This window comes from Vicugna pacos, chromosome 7 (assembly GCF_048564905.1).
Source record: "Vicugna pacos chromosome 7, VicPac4, whole genome shotgun sequence".
Classification (NCBI taxonomy): domain Eukaryota; kingdom Metazoa; phylum Chordata; class Mammalia; order Artiodactyla; family Camelidae; genus Vicugna; species Vicugna pacos.
The window spans coordinates 74,854,564-74,872,440 of NC_132993.1; the positions used below are offsets into that span (position 1 = coordinate 74,854,564).

Sequence of the window (17,877 nt, forward strand, 5' to 3'; positions counted from 1 at the left end):
AGTGGAAAAAAGGAGGAGCTGAGGAGGAAATTCAGGTTTCTCGTTTGGATGTCTGGTGAATGGAGGTAACACTGGCTATTTTGAATTGAATATACAGGAAGAGACTTAGGACAAGAGGGAAGTGCATTTTGGACAAACTGATATCAAGTTGCCAATGGGATATTCAAGCGTAGCTGTGTAGTCACTGAGTGGTTAAGTGTGCCTGCAGCTCAGGAGAAAGGCCTGGTTGGGTGGACAGCAAAGTCCTCAGGTGAAAGCGGAAATCCTCAGGGTGAGTCTGCAGTCGAAGAGGCCCAGGCCCTCCAGAATTCCGGGGAACACTAACTTTTAGGGGAAAATAGTGTGGTATGTAAGGGCAAAGACTTTGGAGCCAGACAGCCTGTTATTAAAGTATCCTGACCTCGGGCAAAGTACTTTACCTCAGTTTCTACATCTGTAAAATGAGCATAAGGATGGCACCATGGAACAGTGCTTGCTAATTTTAGTTTTACTAAGAGATCTGTGAATAAAGAGCTGTCCAAGAAGGTGAAGAAAAAGGGACTATGAAGAGGAGGACGAGCTCTAAGATATACTGAAGAAAAAAATTTCACTGAGACTTGCCGTGTCAAATTCAGCCAATAGGACTGTAAGATAAGGTCTGTGAAGTAACCATCTTTCAACAATTAGTGGCTTCACCAAGAACAATTTCTGTGGGATGGAATGAGCCAGACTGTAAGGTGTGAGAGAACGGGGGTCAACAGTGATACTTGCTTCCCTCCCCTCTCCGCGCGCGCACGTCTCTCCCACTGGATGCTTCCTCTAAGAACAGTGAGTTATGGATCTTATACCACTTTTTCCAAATAATTTCTGTCACAAATGGGATAATATGTGGCACCAGGTTACCTTTGACTCCTCTACATTTGTGCGGTGCACGTCGTAGGCGACCGAAGTAACTGCTAATTCAGGGGCTTCTTCAGACTCACTAATCCGTGTTATTTAGGGTAGCCGGCTTCCCACTTGTCCAGGTCGACTCCTTCCACAACCGCTTAGAGTGGCATCCCCGTCGTCGCCTCTAGGTGGGGCGTGCCCTCTCGTCTGCGACCTCGGGTCACGACCCCGGAAGCACATCCTTCAAACCTGCCGGAGAGGAGATGGCGGCGGCGGCGGCCGCCGCGGTTGCGGCCGCTCGATCACTGCTGTTGCCCGCGGCGCGGCGGCGGCTTTGGGGTTTCACCGAGAGGCTCCTGGTCGGAGGCAGTGCTGGGCGGGTGAGTTTCCCCCTACTTGTCTGGGTTGCCGCGCGGGACCAGGCCAGGCTGGGCCTTTTCTGTCTGACTCCGCGCGGCGACCCTGAGTCACCGGCGCCCGGCCCGGCCACGGACGTCGGCGTCTTACACCCCGAGCGACGGGTCTGGGCTTCTTATCCGCGAGCCGCGGGGTATCCGGCGGTCGGGGACACTTATCTCCCGCCGGGGTGGGCTGGCTTTGGTCACCCGCAGCGCGTGATCTGCCAGTGACGTGGTGGAATGACCCTGGTTAGTGGCCCCCTCCTCCAGTTACTTAGGACTCATTATAAAGATTGCGTGTTGATTACTAAAATCTCAGTGGTGGCAAATTGGGGGAAATTAAGAAATAAGACGGTTACTGCCCATCCAGCCCGAGTTTTGTTTCTGCCTAAAACTGAGCGTCATGAATTCATCCTCAGCTCTACTTCCTGCGAACCCCGAGGTAGCTAAAGGAAAAGGTTGTCTTATGTGGTTTTACCCTGAGGACTCTAGCTTTCTCGCGTTTGTGGGACTTTTAACATACGTATAAAGTAGAAGAAAAACTACGGATGGGCGAATAGTCCAGAGTCAACAAATCAGTCAGCCAGAGTATATCCTAAGTATCTGTCCTTCTTCCTGTCTTTTTCTGCCTTTTTCAAAACTTTCTGCTTTTCTTGAATACTGGAAACCTTAATCATTTCTACGTTATCTATAGGTATTTTTGTATTTTCCTTTCGTTTGGCTTTCCCCAACTCTGCTTGTTCCCTTTGTAGTGAATATTAAAGATTTCTAGGAGAAGTATTGAAAGCAGCTTCTCCCTGGATAATAATAACTGTTCATTTTCCTTAAGGAAATGGCATATTTTTAGGCATGTTGTCGGCTTTAGTAGAGTGATTGGTTGGGGAATGTTCCTAGGCCAGGCAAAGGGGTGGATCCAGTGGAATAATAAAAGTTAAGGAGGAAAGAGTACTTTATAGAAAGAATCTCGATAGATTTGGTTTTCTAATCAACATTTCATGTCAGGGTAGTGATGTGTTCTGCTTCTTCCCTTCACCTCCAATCAGTCATTATATCTTGGAGGGAACAGATTGAGAAGTACACAGGCTGCTACACAAGTTGTTCTGAATGTTCCTGAAACACGAGTAACCCGTTTGGAGAACGGACTCAGAGTGGCCTCTGAAGACTCTGGGCTCTCAACGTGCACAGTAAGTAACTTGGGCAACCAGTCTGACCCCTCATTAGGAGACAGCAAATTGTTGGTTTTCATTTAAGCTTTTCAGTTAGTTGGCAGGTGATTGAAAGTAGTGGCAGTTATTTTGCCTTGACGGGTGACTCTCACTTGTGAATCTCTTCCTTGGTATTTCCATACCTGGTGCATGTGTGCCTTAAGCATCTACATCCGGTTCTTGTAGCCTTCTGTATCGTGTATTGTTATTAGTGTTGCTAATACTGAGAGAGGTATCTTTGCTGGACTGTTCTGTGCCAGGTATTTTCTTTAACATATATAGTCTTATTTGATGTTTAAAATAGTTCTTTTTAGCAGGGATCACACCCATTTTACAATTGAAAAACAAATTCAGAGATGTTAAATGGTTTTGCCCAAGGTGGCACAGCAAATGCGTGACACAGCCAGTATTTGAACCTAGATTTTCTGACAGTCTCTGATGTTCTTTAATTTCCTCGCTAATTGACTGTAGTAACATGTTGGACTAGGAATCTGGGTCCTCAGTGAAGCTGGCAAGTAGGTGTCTGTAACACTCAGCAGTAGCCTGGGTGAACTAATTTCTAAATTAGTTCATAGGAAGAAGCTGTCAATTTACTCAAGTCAAGAATACTTGAATGTTAAGACTGGAAATCATTTGCAGAAAAGGGAAGGAGAGTGACCCCTACCTCTACCCGATTCCCCCGAAAAGAAATAAAATGGTGTTTTACTTGATTGTTCATTGATGCATTCAGGTTGGGCTCTGGATTGATGCTGGAAGTCGATACGAAAATGAGAAGAATAATGGAACAGCTCACTTTCTGGAGCATATGGCTTTCAAGGCAAGTTACAAGACTTACTACTAGTTAAAGAAAATGCATTTTAAAAAGTAAGTACCAAATCTCGTTCTAAAGCAAGGAGAACTACTTCAATAGTATGGCATTTTTTAATTATTATTTTTTAATCTTTTTTTCAGGATAATTATCTGAAATAATTACTAATAATTGCTCTGTAGAGTTGAAACAAGGATTTTCTTTTGGGATGTGAGGGTCATCTGAAAGTATACCACTGTTTCTGAAGCCTGATATACTTTAGAAATCAGATTTGGTCCTTTATGAACATAAGCTTATGTCCTCATATTCATTGTCTGAGGTGTTTAGAATAGATGAGGATTAAAGGAAGATATAATTTTTGTTCCTCCTTTATTGCAGGGCACCAAAAAGAGATCCCAATTAGATCTGGAACTTGAGATTGAAAACATGGGTGCTCATCTCAATGCCTATACCTCCAGAGAGCAGACTGTATATTATGCCAAAGCATTCTCTAAAGATTTGCCAAGAGGTATTGTTATTATATATACGGCAGATTTGTAATTTTCACAGAAGTTCAGAAATAATTTAGTACTGTTTCCATTATGTCTGTTGAGAAAGAATAACCCCCAGAAATGTGAAAAAATGAACTAAACTCTGGGTGAGGGGGCACCTATTTTTATTATTTTTCCCAATATTTGACAAATGATACCAAATACTTACAGGCTGAAAGACTTGTGCAAACCAGGCCCTGACACTTGATTCAGATATTACTTCCTCCTGCATCATACCTGTGTAGTGAATCATTTTTAACTTTTTATTATTTTAATTTTACTGCCTACTGTGTTCTGGTTTGGTTTTTTCTCTATCCTGTTATCTGAATTTTTTTTTTTTTATTTCTACAAGCTAGAACAGATTTTATATCTACTAACTATTGGGTTTTTTGTTTTGTTTTTTAAACAGAACTTAACTTGCTTCTTTATAGCACTTGCACATTCTGGTTCCTCATCCTGGAGTACACTTCTTTCTTACCTTCTTTCCTATCAATTTTATTTTTTCAAAATTTAATTTATTTAAACTGAAAAAAAAAAAAAAACCAAACAAAAAACCCCCCATTTTCCCAAGGGTCACTTTTAATCCTTTGATAATCACAGGTACCCTGTTTTGGGGTACCTGTCCTTTTCTTCACATGTCAACTGCTCCAGCGCTACTGGACCATCATTTATCAGTGACTTTGCTAATAGTAAGAATCTAGCCAACACTGATCAGATGGATGGGAATAGACACTGGGATTAAGTTAAGTGGGGAAAGATACTTGAGAGGACACTAATCCTCTAAGTGGTTCATTAGGGGTGTATTTTAGATTAGGATTCTTGGCTACTTTATGTAGTGGCCTTATTGCTGTGTGTAGTAAATACTTGGGTGATGTGGACTCACTGTACATACCTAAATTTTTTTTTTAAAATATAGTTGATTTACAATGTTGTGTTAGTCTCTGTACAGTATAGTGATTCAGTTATACACACGTGTGTGTGTGTGTGTGTGTGTGTATTCTTTTTCATTATGGGTTACTACAATATCCTGAATATAGTTCCCTGTGCTATATAGTAGGAACTTGTTTATCTATTTTAAATATAGTAGTTAGTATCTTCATGTCCCAAACTCCTAATTTATCCCTTCTCCCTTTCCCGCTGTTAACCAGAAGTTTATTTTCTATGTGAGTCTGTTTCTGTTTTGTAAATAAGTTCATTTGTGACATTTTTTTTTGATTCCACGTGTGATGTATGGCATTTGTCTTTCTCTTGGCTCACTTCACGTAGTTTGATAATCTCTAGATCCATTCATGTTGCTGCAAATGCATACCTATGTGTTCTGACTAGATAACTTTCTATTTTGTAATTTTCATAGATAACAATATAGTTGTGCATATGTAGATGTCCATGGCATTTTGGAAGCGGTTGTAGGCAGAGTAATTACAAGTGTTGTGGGGACTTCTGGCACATTTAGGAATTTTCCCCAAGCTGTTTTATACCGCAGGAGTTTATATTTTTATTTTAATTTTGTCCTTTTATGTATATCAAATATTTTTTCCCAGTTTAATCATTCAGTCAGTATTGAGTGATGGTCACTATCATGGTTTCTGATGCTAGTTTAATAAATGTTAATAGCAAAAATTAAGATTCTTAGTGTTTCTTATGTTGTATTTTCAATTAGCTGTAGAAATTCTTGCTGATATAATACAGAACAGCACACTGGGAGAAGCAGAGATTGAACGTGAACGTGGAGTAATCCTTAGAGAAATGCAGGAAGTTGAAACCAATTTACAAGAAGTTGTTTTTGATTATCTTCATGCCACAGCTTATCAAAATACTGCACTGGGACGGACAATTTTGGGACCAACTGAAAATATCAAGTAGGTATAATTCTCAGATTTCTTTTTGAGAAAAATTTTGAATTGTGAAAATTTCACATTCAAAAAATGTTTCAAAAATAATTGTTTACCCCTGGTAATCTGAATGAAATTGTACTTAACGTTTTAGCCCCACCTGACTCGCAGGTGTTCAGCTCAGCTATTTCTGGAATAAACAAGTGGTGGTATTAAATCTTTTTCTTCATATAAAAATGTTGAAATTCTTTGATACTTTTAACATATATCCTATTTCTGACAGCATTTAACTTAGGATATCTTTAAGGTCTAATTTAATATCAGGTATATTATGTGAAGATCTGTGCTTTTAAATTTCCTTTTAATATTGCTCTTCTTACTCCCATTTACAGATCTATAAATCGCAAGGACTTAGTGGATTATATAACAACACATTATAAGGGGCCAAGAATAGTACTTGCTGCTGCAGGAGGTTAGTCGATTTAAATTTCCATGACTTTTAAAGACAGAGTGATGTGCTTATCAGTTTGATCCTGTTGGGAGATGTCTTAAGAATTTTTATTTACAGAGCAAATTGTTTAATGTGCTATATAAGGGGAATGCGGAGCACTGGAACCAGACTTTTCCTCTGTGTAAAAAGTTTTTTAATAGGAAAACTTACGGATCCAGTACGTAAGTGTACATACATAATGGAGTTTACTTGCAAGAAAAGGGCAAATGAGTGAAGTGGGAGATAATGACATTTGGAAGATAGTGTTCTACAGTTTGGGAATCTCTTGAGATTTTAACCTATTTCTTGAGAACCAGCTTCATCCTTGGTCAGGCATGGAATGGGCAGGTTGTTCATTCATTCCTTGATTTGTCCATTCATTTAGCAGATTCGCTAAGTACTGGGAAGGGGAAGTATGTAGGAGGCCATGAGAATGTTTAATGGGAATTGGAGTTTGCAAGTGGCATCAGGACAAGGCTTCTTTGGGGACATGTTTGAAGCCAGTGAATGAAAGAAAATTCATGTTAGATTCTGCTAGATTTCTTGACAGTCTGAATTTAGGCAAACAGTACATTTTACTGGTTTCTAGTTTTTTTTTTTCCTCTTTTTTTAGGGTATAAAGGGAAGCTACATGGAATGTTCTTTTGTGTAAATTTAATTTTTCTCTCTTTAGAAATGACAATAAATTGAAATTCTAGTTGCCCTGGGTAGACTTTGAGCTCATTCTTGAGAATAATGGAGAAGGTGAAAATGAGGGTTAAGCATGTCAAACATGTTATTGTGGCTCTCAGCTCAGTCATGTTACCTTTGTATGGCAGACAGTGTGCTCTGAAATTCTCTTGACTTAGTAACATTATTTCTAAAATGGCTGGTCCTGACTGGGCTTCAACATTTGAAACTGCCTTGGAAATAGGAAGACTGTTAGATGGTGCCTCAACCACCAAGCTGTTTGGGATGTCTCTGCCATTGTTGGTGGCATATGGACACAGCAAGTTTTATCATAGCTCATGGGTTCATCTGGACATCACCAGAGTTGGGATATCTTACAATTAATTAATAGCCTTAGATTAATTAGTATTTTGTCTTATTGGTACATAAGTGATGATGTGTCTTATAAACAGTGGCATCTTAAATCAGTAAAATAGGCCAGATCTAGCTTCATTTAAAAAAAAACTGGGGCTCCACTGCCTTTTGGGCAGAAGTAGAGGTCATGTTGGAGCAAGGGCTGAGTATCTGGAACATCTAAGCAGGAGGGCTATTGGTGAAGGTAGCAAGACAGTGGAAGTGGTTTTCAGGTGCTGAGAACTGTGTGTTCGTAGTTTTTCTCTCTGCTTGTCCTCTTGTACCACCAGGGTCTTCCTGTTGTTTTTGTCACCCTCTGGATTGATATCCAAGGTGGCTCCCTTACATATTGATTATGGAAACAACATACAGTCATTTACTGTCTTATTTTAGTCCACAGATTCGTTTGGAAAATATGGGTGTAACTTGTGCTTTTATATTCCAATGGAACATTTCATTCAAAAAAAAATCTTGTGATATTTGGCACTTGTACATGCCAAAATTCAATCTTTTAAGTTGTGTAAGAATCTTTGACTGAATCTGTTTGGGTCCCTCTTTGGATACTAAGGGATATACAATCTAATTCTTAAGTTTTGGGTGGCAAATAGTGTTTGGGTAGCTATAGATTTATTCAGAAATTTATATGAAGTTATTTTGTTCTGAATTCTGATACAAGATACGCTTCGTTCGCTTTGCTGTATAGAGCCCATATTCTTTTCTACTTTAAAAGAAATTAATTGAAAAGTGACTTTTTGCCATTTTGCATTCTAGGACTTTTACTATAATAATTTTGTATGAAAAAATGGTATTTTCAAGCTATCTTATTCTTCTTCTCTGTGAATCCATTGGTGTGCTGACACAAACTGATGTAATGAGAAAGCTGTGCAACCCTCATCCTTGAAACACCAGGGAAAAAGTGTGCTGTGTGAGCTTCCTCTTCAGTGGCTCTGAGGGCAGGCAGGCTGTGTGTAACTGGTATCACATTATACCAGCTGAGCTCGTAAACCAAAGTACTTGCAGTTTGCTGTGTGCTCTACATTGTGCTTCTACGAGATATGAAGTATTTTCCTTCAATTTAGGAGTTTCCCATGATGAACTGCTTGAGTTAGCAAAGTTTCATTTTGGTGACTCTTTGTCCACACACCAAGGAGAAATACCAGCTCTGCCTCCCTGCAAATTCACAGGAAGTGAGGTATGACAAGCCTCCTTAGCTAGTATTTAACCCTTTGGGTTTCTCATGTTGTATGTATGAATGAGGGTACAAAATGTGCACGTCTAACAGAAGCAAAATATTAGAAACCAAAGGCTTAAACTGAGGACAGACTCAACTGCTTTGTACGCCTTCCTTTTCCATATATTTAACCACCTGTTTTTCTTTTCTAAGTAAGGCTTTTAAGGCCAGTATTACAATTTGGTCTTTTTGTGCTTTTTTCATTGACACTATGCCCAGTTTTCTGTTGTAAGGTGTAAAAGTAATCTTTATTTTAAAAACACCCCAGCTAAGTTCAGTAGGGGGTAGCGGTTAAAGCCAGAACTTGTAGAAAATCTGCTGCTTGTCAGCTGTATCTTTAAGCCTCATTAGGGATGGTGCTTATAGAGTACTATGTGGAAGGAAGTTTGATGCTGGCAGTTGCATAGGACTGTAGCACTGGCAGTTCAGAAATAAACCTGTTATGTCAAGACTAGCTTAAGTTTAAGTAGAAAAATTCAGACTGACAAAAGAGTATTTCTGCCAGTGAAATAATGCAGTCCTTTTTGACCAGGTAATTATCTGATTGCTGTGTCTGTACTACTTCAGTTGGAGATTTTTTTGGTGAAATTCTTCTACATTAGAGAATACAATGTAATGAGGCCTCATGTTTAAAAAACAAAAAGAGAATCATAGTGAGCATTTTAACTTTGCAATTAATGGGACTGGTGAATTTGTTTCTTGTTAAGTATGTCATACAGTGGTGATCTTACCTAGAGCTCTGTATTCTTTATCTTACCTAGATTCGAGTGAGAGATGACAAGATGCCTTTGGCACACCTTGCAATAGCTGTTGAAGCTGTTGGTTGGGCACATCCAGATACAATCTGTCTCATGGTTGCAAACACACTGATTGGCAACTGGGATCGCTCTTTTGGAGGAGGAATGGTAAATGATTTTAAAAGTAATTGTCCATAACAAATGAGAAAATAGGACTCTGTACTATGAATTTTGATTTAAAATATAAACTGATCCTGGATTGCATCTTGGGCAAGGAAAAAAAATTTTTTGGTCATACTGGCAAAATTTGAGTAAGAGTAGATAAATTCATTAATAGTACTATATCAAAGTTAATATCCTAATTTTAGTAATTGTACTGAGATTAATTTCTTTGTTTTTTTCAGAAGTGCATGCTAAAAAGTATTCAGGGGTAAAAAGCATATCCGCATCATACTGTCAAACAGTTGAGAAATATGTGAAATGATAAAGCAAAAAAAGTGGTAAAATAACAGTCGTTAAGGAATTTGAAAAAAGGGACTTTTGTACTATTTTTGTTAGCTATCCTGTACACCTGAAATTACTTTAGAATATGTATATATATATATATATATATATATATATATACTTGTATTCAAAGATTTTGAAAAAAATACATTTCTTATAAGTATCTTAGGCTTCACATGCATTATAATTTCAAATCTTTAAGCAAACAGCCAAAAGCCCTACAAATTAGGTTGATAATACTAATGTATTATTTTAGAAGTGGGTACAGCTACTATATTAATTCAAGGATTCACTATTTTAACATTATGAATTTCTCTGGAAATGATGCATTGGGCTGCTGAAATAACTATAATTCTTGGTTTCACTGAATTTTAGCTTTATTATTGAGATATTGCTGGATAAAACTGAGATATTCAGCTTAGAGCAGTCACTGCTTTCACATATTTTTTTCTTTCTGGTAACGTGGACATGTATGTCTACAGTTCTCTTGGACAATTTTCTTTCCCTACAGAATTTATCCAGCAAGCTGGCCCAGCTCACCTGTCATGGCAACCTCTGCCATAGCTTCCAGTCTTTCAACACTTCTTACACAGATACAGGATTATGGGGAATCTATATGGTTTGTGAACCAGCCACTGTAGCAGACATGCTGTTTGTTGTTCAGAAAGAATGGTAAGAAAATAACTTAAATCTTGCTTAGAATTCACCTTTTAGACTAGTTCTCTTTACACTGTTGATGGTGATTATTTTTTATGGTGGTGTTAGTTAGCATTTTATCAAAAGACTAAACCAGTAGCAGTAGTTGCCATGTTTTTAAAGATCACAGATGTTTAAACACCAACTTGAATTTTAGAAAATAACTTTAAAAGTTACCTGGCTTGGAAAGGCCATGTTACGAAAATGAATCTGAAGTTGCCATTGCTAAAAGAAAAAAATGTGGTGTTTTAGTCAAAACTAGTAAGGTACAGAGGCAGAAAAGCCCATGGCTTCTTGGAAAACTTATTTAGCTCTGGTCCCTTTCCTACACCATTCTTAAATGGCTTACATCTCCCTAAATCTACTCAGGGTGCAGATTTAATTATTAGGTTTAAGTTAGACTCACCTGGATTCTTTTCAGAAACCAGTGACTGACCCACTGAACTACATCCTAGCAAGTCAGATCCTAACAGATGGGGTTTGTGAATTCTCAAAATACAGCATTTCTCAAAATATCTTTATATTCTGTCTCTGCTAACCATTTGTTTTCAAGAAATTAGCAATCCCAAGGAAATAATCAGTAATATTTTAGCTTTTGCTTAACTGTTGAGATTAGTAATTTCAACTTTTTACTAAATTAAAATCATAATGACTTGTACATTGTGGTGTAGTACGTAGAATACAGCATCCTTTTTTTCTTTAGGCCATTAGCTCCTAAAACACATAACATTTTCAAACTACTTGACATTTGATTTTTCCAAATGATTTTTAGGATGCGGCTGTGTACCAGTGTCACTGAAAGTGAAGTTGCACGAGCCAAAAATCTTCTGAAAACAAACATGTTGCTGCAGCTTGATGGTAAAAGGATAAGGACATAAGTCCTATTTTCATTTGGTTACTCTATGTTCCAGTACTTAGTTTTCCCTTCATTTTAAAACAGGTTCCACCCCCATCTGTGAAGATATTGGTAGGCAGATGTTATGCTATAATAGAAGAATTCCCATCCCTGAGCTTGAAGCAAGAATTGATGTAAGTAGTCCTTAGACACTACTGGGTCTTGAGTGAAATGATCCATGTTAACAAAAGCTGAAAATATGTATCTTGCTTTAGCACTAAAACATTTCAGGTATAGATTATCTGTACTACCACAAAAAGCTCTGAATGCTTCTGTCTTCTCTATCTCAGGCTATAAATGCTGAGACAATTCGAGAAGTGTGTACCAAATATATTTATGATAAGAGTCCAGCTGTTGCTGCTGTTGGTAAGCCTGGCTCTATTTCCCCTGTGCAGAAAGTTAGCTAAGTACTTTTCTTCTCTTCAGTTTTAACTGTCTTTTCTTTTAATCCTTAGGTCCCATTGAGCAGCTACCAGATTTTAACCAGATTCGCAGTAACATGTGCTGGCTTCGTGATTAAAATGCTTCTAATAAAAATATTTTGAACATATATACTTATAAGACTTACCAGAGACCTGTGAGTCCTACAAAAAAAAAAATGAACATATATACTAGTAAATATGAAATACTGTGTCAGACTTTGAAAGGATAAGACCACCATGTTGAATGGTAGATCTTTGTGCTCTAAAAAATTATATTGGAACAACACACTTTTTCAAATTATCACTGTAAGTATAATTTTAAGAATGAACATTTGTACAGTATTTTCAATTTTATTATAAAAATGCACACACAACAAAGACTGTCATGAGTCATTTCTTGGCTCTACCTGCATTCAGCACTTGCTCTTGAGCAGCTTTCTTGGCTTTTACCATCTCCACAAGTTCCTATGAAGGGAGAAAGATGCTATTTAAACTAAGAAGTTGTCAGAATTTGTAGACATTTCTAATGTTTGGTAGAAATATACAAAACATCCAAATTGGATACATCTGTACTGAAAAGCATGATTTTTACTAACTGCTCAAGCTAGAAAATTTCTAAGGTTGGTCATTTCTTTTTAATACTGGTCCACGACTACTGTGGTATTGAGATAAGCACAAAAACATAACTTAAAGATAATGGAATATATGAACTAAACTATCACCTTATATCGTTTCATGCAGTCCTTCTTTGTCCTGCCAGGCACTGCTTCTGCTATTTTTTCCCATCTTTCAGGTGTATTTACTGGGTATGTTTTCAAAGCTTGTTCCAAAAGCTTCTGTTCTTCTGTTGTCCAAGGGGTGAAATCTGTGCATGGACCTGTTTAAGAAAAAATTTTATTTGAAAAATTTTATCATTGTTGATAGAAAACTGTCTTGGAACACCTTCCCAGATGAGTCTTTTGGTGCACAGGTATCTTGGTAAGTGCCCATTTGAATCTGTGATACGTAATTTTGAACAGACTTTGAGATTAGACAAACATACATACCTCTAAGTATTAATGAGGGAAAAAACTTTAGATAGCTCACATCCCAGAAAAATATCTCAGACTTTTAAGCACAAAAGGAAATACATACCTTATATTACTGGTCTTACAGCCTAAGGTTATACTCACCAGATTTTTAAAAATCAGTTTTAAATTATACAGTTGGACTGTTGGTTTCAAAAACACAATCACGAGTCATTTAAAATTTCTGATAAATCTAGTTCCATATAGGATAGGGAAAAGAGCTACTTCCCAGTTACAAAACTTTTAGCTGGATGAGACTCTGCAAAGCATTCTTGTTTTACACTGGAAGAATTAAGTCTAACAAAAAAGCCAAGTGTCTAAGGTTTTAAAATACTCTATGGGGAAGGTGAGATCAGATTCCATGTTCCAATGTGGCACTGTCATCACATCCAGTAAAACCTTGCAGAACCTAAGCTATGCACCTCTACTAAACCAAACCTTTTGTTTGACAGAACACCATATACACATATCAGAAACAAACATTATCAGAAACACATATTCCTTCCTAAGGATGTAAGTAGTACATGTTAAAAGAAATTAAAAAGCTGATTTGGTTACTCTCAGTGAGTGGAGTACTGACAGCTTAGTTATTTCAGACCACGCAAGTGTGACGGCTCAGTGGCACCTTTCCTGCCAGTAGTCAGACCACCACCTGAAGTTGTATCCTGTGAGAGGGCAGAGTGAAGCCTGGAAATCTAAGTTACTTCCCAATTAAAAACACACTAACACACACAGTGAACAAGTTAAAAAATAACACACCTCAAAACAAGGCAGAGAACTTGTATTTGAAGACAGATTAGAAGCTTCTCTGAAGTCAGCTTTTAAATTCCAGGAAGCCCTTAGTGGAATTTCCTTTTATTGGTCTGAAGCCCCATTTAACACCATACAATTCATTCATTTTCTCTCTCTTGGAAAAAAGATGGAACTGACATCTTTTTTGTTCTCCAATTATTTCACAGTATCAAAAGGAATGAAACGTGAAGTAAGTTTCTATGAGAAATCACTATTCCAAAAAATGGTGCCAGCTTGCTGTTTACTGGTACAATTGAAGGGAGAAGGGGCCTGTTCATTAAATTCATGAAAGGTAAAGGTGTCAGGCCTGGCACCATATCACTGCCAATCATTTCTGCCGCAACAGGATCACCATCTCCCAGAGAGACAGCTGGCTGCGGCACAGCTGTCGGTGTCTGCTGTCGGTGTCTGCCTCCAGTGTGGAAACAAGTCCCACAAGAAGAGGCTGAGGGTACATACTGCAGTAATACTTGAACGTGGCTGACTCTTGTGGAGAGCATAAGGGAGCAGAACTACCCTTGAGAAGTGCTCTCCAGGTGTTCTGAAACTTCTACTTTGTTACTTTTCTTTCTTAAAAGAGCCAAAAATAATGCCCAGCCTAGACAAAAGTCACCCATCCCTGATTTTGCAATCTGTAATTGCAGAATAACTTTTTTCTCTTTATAGAGCATTCTAAGTCTCTTCTAATATTTTCAAATTGGAAATTTGGGATAATACACCAGACTAAGAATACAGGAAAAGTGGGACTTAAGAAGACAGGAATAGGTTATCATGAAGAGTCAAGACCAGTAGTTAATCCCAAACATACATTTGGCCCTGTCATCTGGAAAGCACATCCAAGACTAGCTGAGTTTAAGGGAGAAAGGTTTGGAGGTTCACAAACACATGAAGTGAAGGAGAACTTTTTGAAACTTTTGTCAGCAACTCAAGGAAAAAAAAGGTCACATCCCAAATATATATATATATATATATATATATGAACAAAAGTTCCACACATATCCATAATGCTCACTGATATTTTAATTTTTGAAATAATTTCAAGAGTATAAAGAATCTGTATATTCTACCCAGATTCCCCAAATGAGAACATTTTCTCATACTTGCTTATTCTCTATGTATATATACAGACACAATTTGTTCTAAACCATGTAAACATGATGCTCCTTTGCTTTTAAATCAGTATGTTTTTCCTTAAAAACAATGGCATATTCTTATATACAGTGTATTTTTCAAAGTCAGGAAATTAACTGGTTAAAAAAACCCTATTATCTAGTTTATAGGCTTTATTCAAATTTCAACTGTCCCAATATCCTTTAATACTGATTAGGAAAATCTGGTGACCAAAACAAATAGTCCCCGCCCCCGTCTTATGAAATCTGAAACAGAAGAACTGCAATTCTCAGTGGAGGTGAAGTAAATCTGACTGTCCTGAAAATGCCTGCTTTACACTTACAGCCTCCTAAACACTATTTCCCAATCATTCTGAACATAGACCCTAGATCTTATATATCCTCACATAGTATAGATAGATGGCCAGCATTTTCTAGTCATAGAAAAACAAACTTTCATTACCTTCAAATCGTTCTGAAGGTGTTGCATTGTCTGCTTGAGGCACCACTCCATGTTCTTTTTTAAATTTATCAAAAGCCTTTTTGTTTATGTCATCTTTTTGATGAGGGTCTGAGAAATGAAAACATTTTAATATAATACAGATCATCTCATTTAGTCTCATTAAACTGCAAAGATTATTTTTAAAATACATATTCAAGGTAGCTAAGAAACTGACTTGACAAAACTAACTCACCAAGTTTTTGAAGACTCTTTGCTTTGCCAATAACATCTTTGGCGGTTCTCTTAACTCCAGAAGAAGAATGTATGTTCATGTAATTAGCAATAACTTCCCATCTAGAGCAAATGACACAATAATGAGGGGTGGGGTGGAATAAACCAACAGAAAGGTTAGCTATAACATCTATAAAATTAGTTCTAAGTTGGTGGTCTAATTACTACTATTGCCTGGACTATGGTTTTTGCTTTTCATATGTTTAAATCAACTGTTTATAATCTTATTTTTAAGTCTGTACAAAACCTTACATATTTCTGTGTAAAAATCAACAAATAAAATCACACATTTGTGTATACTGCTATTTGGACACAAACTTAAGGAGGTAAGTCATTCTGAAAACAGAGCGTTAGTTTCCTCATCTGTACAATGAGGAAAACTGGATCTTTAAGGCTTCTGAGTTCTCAGCCTTTGCAGTAAGCTCCAGTTTGAGGTAGAAAACAATGAAGAAGGACTAAGACTGAAAGAGAAATACGTAACACAAAACCTATTCCCTAGTATAAACCATGAGGGAATAAGCCAGCATGATAGTCAAGGTTTAGATCTCATGGTCCTTAATTTCCGAGACACTGATGACATCCTGCTGTGTGCATGGGTACACAACGTATGTTGGTGTACGCTGATAAGACTAGTAGTGCAAAATGCACTCCATTTTTCACACTTTCCAATGTGGCACAGAATTTATCTAGAGTCAAACCTATCTCTGCAAGTTTCTGCTGTAACCAGTGCTGCTACCTGGATGCTTGTCTGCGTTATCCCTAGGCTCCAGTATGTGTTGAAGAGATGTTTCACTAAAACCAGTACCTTGAATTTGTTCCAGCAGGGAAGAGGTTCACAGCTTTAATTAGTAATTGCAGATCATCTTCTGACCAATGTTTACTGCCATTTCCACCTCCACCAGTTGATTTCTCTGCATTCTTAGATGCTTGTCGCATACGAGCCTCAGCTTCCTCTTTCTCTTTTCTAATTTGCTCATTTATTTCTTCTATCTACACAAATACCATAGGTAAGTCAAGGACATAAAGCATTTTGCTACCCTACACTCCCTTTATGGATACGGCTCTGGTTCTCCACCCTCTACCTCATCTGGACAAGGACCTACACTCCTCCCAGGCCAACCCCAAAACCAGAAATCAGCTTTTTCACTTGGGCTTTTCCTTACTCCTCTGCTTGAGGAACCAAGAACCATCCTTGGCCTGACCTACCCTGTGTTCCTATCATGTGATTTGTATCTGCCTTGGACACTACTTGTCAAGTCTATAGTCAGTGGGTTATTCACCCACAAAAGGCCGTTTAAAAGCTCATACCTACTCTTTTGCAGATTACCTGACTTATTCTCTACAAAAAGGTTAAAAGCACAGCAAAGTGGCCTCTGTTTTATCTTAAAGTTCTATCCTTTACAGTCACTTTCAGTGGGGGAAAAAAACCTTTACTTGACGTTGCTTCGGTCAGATGCTATCCTGGAGTCATCTGACTCATTTCCCCACTTCAATCCCTGAGAACCAGTCACCAAGTCCCAAAGATTTCAGTGATTCCCATCATCACTCATGGTCCAAGTCTTTCCAGTGAGATTCTTACACTAGTCATTTTTACCTATCCAATGCACCCTGCCTGCAAATTCCAGATAACAGTACAATGTTAACCCTGTGCTACTCAAAGGTCTGCCATAATGGAAACTAGTCATCATGGTATTAAAAACCTGCTAATTGGGCTCTACTCTTCCTAACCAACTTCTTCTATTTCTCCCCATAACTTTCTACTCCTACCTGTATTTTATGGTTCATGCTGTTTCTGACCTTCATTTTAACACTGTCCTTCCTTCAAAACTGGCTCAAACCCTTCACTGAGCCTTCCCCTGCTGCTCCCACCTGGTGTTGGCACTTCCTGTCTAACCTACAGCATTGACTGGGGGCCCTCCATCTTTGGTCCTTAGGCACTTTCTCTTTAGATAACTATTCCTGAACTCTTCTGTGGCAGCAACAGCATTAGGTATTTCTCCAAATCACCTGGGCGCAGTGATATATATAGTAGGTACTAACACTTGTTGCACTGAATTGAATTTCTGGGTCTGTTTCCTCATCTGTTAAATAAAAGGTGTAGACTAGACAGAATAAAAATCTCTTCTGGTTCTAAATGTTATCTTACAAAAATTGCTCAAGGAACAGTCAACAGTTATTTTTTTCCAACGATCACTTTGAAAAAACTATGATTAAGGTGCTAGACACCACAAATCGAACTATATATGGTAACAACAAAATAAACATAAATCCAATTTAAATAAACACAAGTAGAAATGAGACGTGCTTTGCCCTTGGGGTGCCTTGCTTGTTAGACGGGGAAGTACCGAGGAGAAAGCCTAGCTCCCGCAGCTGGAAGTGCTAAGTGCTAAACGCCGTCAGAAGTGACGTGTTCTTCATTACCTGTTTTTCCAGAGCAGCCTTTCCTACTTCTTTTGTAGATGATGTGAGTGTTTCATTCAAGCACTGCAAGCTTAAAGG

The 17,877-nt window shown here is 38.1% G+C and overlaps 3 protein-coding genes across 7 annotated transcripts in view; 1 reads left to right on the plus strand and 2 right to left on the minus strand.

Moving 5' to 3' along the window:
* Window positions 1–12,121, minus strand: part of NAPEPLD (N-acyl phosphatidylethanolamine phospholipase D) — a 91,365-nt gene extending 79,244 nt beyond the window's left edge. Inside the window, exons 1-2 of one of the 2 annotated variants that reach the window (XM_072965184.1) lie at window positions 12,085–12,121; window positions 10,538–10,585 (exon numbers count right to left, since the gene is read on the minus strand). The gene's annotated coding sequence lies outside the window, so the exon portion shown is untranslated. Of the gene's footprint in view, window positions 1–882; window positions 1,020–10,537; window positions 10,586–12,084 lie in introns of those variants that run through there. The other variant, XM_015234461.3, reaches the window with a different exon arrangement.
* On the plus strand, window positions 953–11,805 carry PMPCB (peptidase, mitochondrial processing subunit beta). The gene is made up of 13 exons (XM_006198568.3): window positions 953–1,247; window positions 2,309–2,449; window positions 3,201–3,287; window positions 3,657–3,786; window positions 5,469–5,667; window positions 6,033–6,112; window positions 8,272–8,384; window positions 9,185–9,328; window positions 10,176–10,336; window positions 11,133–11,218; window positions 11,301–11,389; window positions 11,546–11,621; window positions 11,711–11,805. The coding sequence occupies exons 1-13, from the start codon at window positions 1,131–1,133 to the stop codon at window positions 11,773–11,775; spliced, it is 1,488 nt and encodes a 495-aa protein (XP_006198630.1). The 5' UTR covers window positions 953–1,130; the 3' UTR covers window positions 11,776–11,805.
* The window catches only part of DNAJC2 (DnaJ heat shock protein family (Hsp40) member C2), a 41,766-nt gene continuing 34,351 nt past the window's right edge, over window positions 10,463–17,877 (minus strand). For 3 of the 4 annotated variants that reach the window (XM_072965178.1, XM_006198494.4, XM_015234479.3), the window contains 6 exons: window positions 17,800–17,869; window positions 16,184–16,368; window positions 15,341–15,441; window positions 15,109–15,216; window positions 12,400–12,554; window positions 12,013–12,142 (listed from right to left, as the gene is read on the minus strand). In XM_072965178.1, the coding sequence (XP_072821279.1) occupies window positions 12,068–12,142; window positions 12,400–12,554; window positions 15,109–15,216; window positions 15,341–15,441; window positions 16,184–16,368; window positions 17,800–17,869 (694 nt within the window). In that variant the 3' untranslated portion in view covers window positions 12,013–12,067. Of the gene's footprint in view, window positions 10,586–12,012; window positions 12,143–12,399; window positions 12,555–15,108; window positions 15,217–15,340; window positions 15,442–16,183; window positions 16,369–17,799; window positions 17,870–17,877 lie in introns of those variants that run through there. The other variant, XM_072965179.1, reaches the window with a different exon arrangement.

What these genes read in the sequence shown, in the direction of transcription:
- PMPCB (XM_006198568.3), top strand. Translation starts at nt 1,131, where the DNA reads ATGGCGGCGGCGGCGGCCGCCGCGGTTGCGGCCGCTCGATCACTGCTG. An exon ending in CTGGGCTCTCAACGTGCACA is followed by an intron (nt 2,450 to 3,200) that starts GTAAGTAACTTG and finishes TGATGCATTCAG; the next exon opens with GTTGGGCTCTGGATTGATGC. An exon ending in TTTGTTGTTCAGAAAGAATG is followed by an intron (nt 10,337 to 11,132) that starts GTAAGAAAATAA and finishes AATGATTTTTAG; the next exon opens with GATGCGGCTGTGTACCAGTG.